At 42.4% G+C, this 2,500-nt stretch overlaps 1 protein-coding gene across 1 annotated transcript in view; it reads left to right on the top strand.

Moving 5' to 3' along the window:
- The first annotated feature begins 6 nt into the window (after positions 1 to 6).
- Positions 7 to 2,500, top strand: part of LOC106868855 (target of rapamycin complex 2 subunit MAPKAP1) — a 4,056-nt gene continuing 1,562 nt past the window's right edge. Inside the window, exon 1 of the mRNA XM_014914298.2 lies at positions 7 to 2,500. This exon is cut by the window's right edge and continues 1,562 nt beyond it. Coding sequence (XP_014769784.1) covers positions 800 to 2,488 — 1,689 coding nt within the window. The 5' untranslated portion in view covers positions 7 to 799 and the 3' untranslated portion in view covers positions 2,489 to 2,500.

Below are 2,500 nucleotides of genomic sequence, written 5' to 3' on the forward strand. Positions count from 1 at the left end.
ATATATATATATATATATATATATATATATCGTGTTTACGCGCGCGTGTGTGTGTGTGTGTGTGTCTGGGAGTGTGTCCGTCGTTCGCATATATATACATATATAATAGACATTTAAGAAGAAAAATGGCATTTTCGCCCCAAGGCGGTCGTTCCCGACCGCGATCAAACCCAGCCGTTGTCTCTACCTCACCTGCCGCTCTTACTGTCCGTGCATTAACTCTAGACATTTATCCCTATTTTTCTCACATTCATAATTATAAGACATTAATTACAATGCATCTGGGCTAACATCGTTTTATTATCAGTAGGTTTTTTTTTTTTTAATGTGTGTATATATATATATATATATATATACATAGTTATATATATATATGTATGTATCTGACGTATGAATATATAAATGTTTTTCTACCTTGAAACGGGGTCTGTTCTCGTGCGACTCCACCCCCTCCATCACCCACAATTCATTCAGAGTCTACTCTTTCACCTTACCTTCTACTACACCTTCGCAAAACAACCGAAATACCAGGATTGAACTTCATGCATGCTTACACAAAATGTAATGCGAAATTGTACAAAAAATCTACCGTAGTTGGCCAACACAAGAAGAAGAAAAAGAAAAAGAAGAGGAAAAAAAGACAAAAAAAACATAACAAGCCCCCAAACCAAACCCCAAGCAAACCTTGACCAGAAACGCAAACCAAACACACACAAACTCCGACGGACCGTAATTTTTGTTAAGCTGGGGGGTAGACACCAACAGAAGCAACAACAATAACATTATTCACTACAAAAACATGGCCATGATGGACGACTATGTTTTTTTAATCTCGCATATCCGGAACTCTTTTATTACAAGCGATAATACCGGAATGTATGAGATGATTATTGAAGGCGAAGAACACGAGAAAGCACAAGAAAAACGCCCCTTGTGGTGGAATGCCGAGGGTGATGGCGGTGGTGGTGGTGGTGGTGATAGCGGTGGGGGTCGCGGGACCCCGTCGTCGTCGTCGTCGACGACAACGACGTCGACGACGACGACGACGAAGACGCCAACAGCAGCAACAACAACAACAACAGCGCGATACATCCATTCGAACCACGATGGTGGTGTTGACGGTTGTCTGTTTGATCTAGACGACGGGGATTTGTGTCGTTCGTATGACATAATGCCAGATATGGATTACGGAGCTCATCGACGCAGATCGAACACTGCCCAACGATTGGAAAGGATGAAGAAAGAGAAACGGAAGCAGGTGAAAGTGACGCACATATCGTGGAGGACGACAGCGGGCCATTGCAATCCTGATGGTGATCATGATGATATGTTTGAAAAGAAACCGATTCCTTTGCCGACGAAAACCAGTGTCCATAAAGCTGCATCTTCTCTGCTTGCTCAGCAATTGCAAACCTCTACAGGAATTATGTCTAACCCTTTTCTAGATTATGCTAAATACGATGGTAAAGCTCAGATTGTGGTACCCACCAAGAAAATAGACATTTTTCTTACTATGGCCTTGCCTAAAGACCGCGGTTTTCCCATGCATGTGGTAGTTGTTGTTAATGCCAAAGTACATGAATTAATCGGCTTGATATGTTGGCAATATACCAACGAGGGACGAGAACCTTCTCTCAAGGACAATGCCTCCATGTACAGCCTGCATATTGCAGAAGACGATGGAGAGGTCGACATGGACTTTCCAAGTTTGGACAACCGGGAACCCGTATCGAAATTCGGCTTCAGTAAGCTTGCCTTAGTGGAACTCGAAGAACCATCACCTCCAATGAAGAATTCCGTTATCATTACAGTGAACGTACCTAATCGGGGTTTCCACAAGTTCCAAGAGGAGGATTTGACGAAACCTCTGCGAGACATCCTCACCAAAGTGTTGAAAAAGAGGAAAATCAAATTATTACCAGGAATGAACTATATTCTTGAGAAACAGAAGGAACCAGGTGTTGCTGTCGATTTAGACACACTTCTTTCAAATCTGGACAATTTTGATTTCTGTCTTGTCCGCGAACATAGCACTCGGGGCGAGATCGAAGAAATCGACTTCCAGGACTCAAACGACATGGCGACCACCTTCATGAGTCCTCAATACAAAAGCTACATTGTGAACCTGGTGCAGCGACTTCGCATCAACACCGAAGTACACTTAGGGGTAAGCGGTGAAAAGGTTGAGATTGACCCAGTAGCCAGTAAGGGTACGGCGTTGTTTTTTCGTCAGAAGGCTGTGACATATGAGGCAGACATGATCGCTGCCTGCGACCTACTTGAAGAGAAATCAAATGGTAAAAGTATATTCCGTTTGATCTGCTTTGCTGGTCATGACTACAGACATTACGATTTTGAGGCAGACCATGCTGTAGCAAAAGAGATCATTCAGAAAGTGAATAACATTTTAAATCTTCTACTTAGCCAAGTTAGAAAAACATATTTGGCCTCTCGAGGGAAGAAACTTAAAAAAATGCATTCCAAATAATAATTAAAAAAG

The sequence above is a fragment of the Octopus bimaculoides genome, chromosome 26 (genome assembly GCF_001194135.2).
Source record: "Octopus bimaculoides isolate UCB-OBI-ISO-001 chromosome 26, ASM119413v2, whole genome shotgun sequence".
Lineage (NCBI taxonomy): Eukaryota > Metazoa > Mollusca > Cephalopoda > Octopoda > Octopodidae > Octopus > Octopus bimaculoides.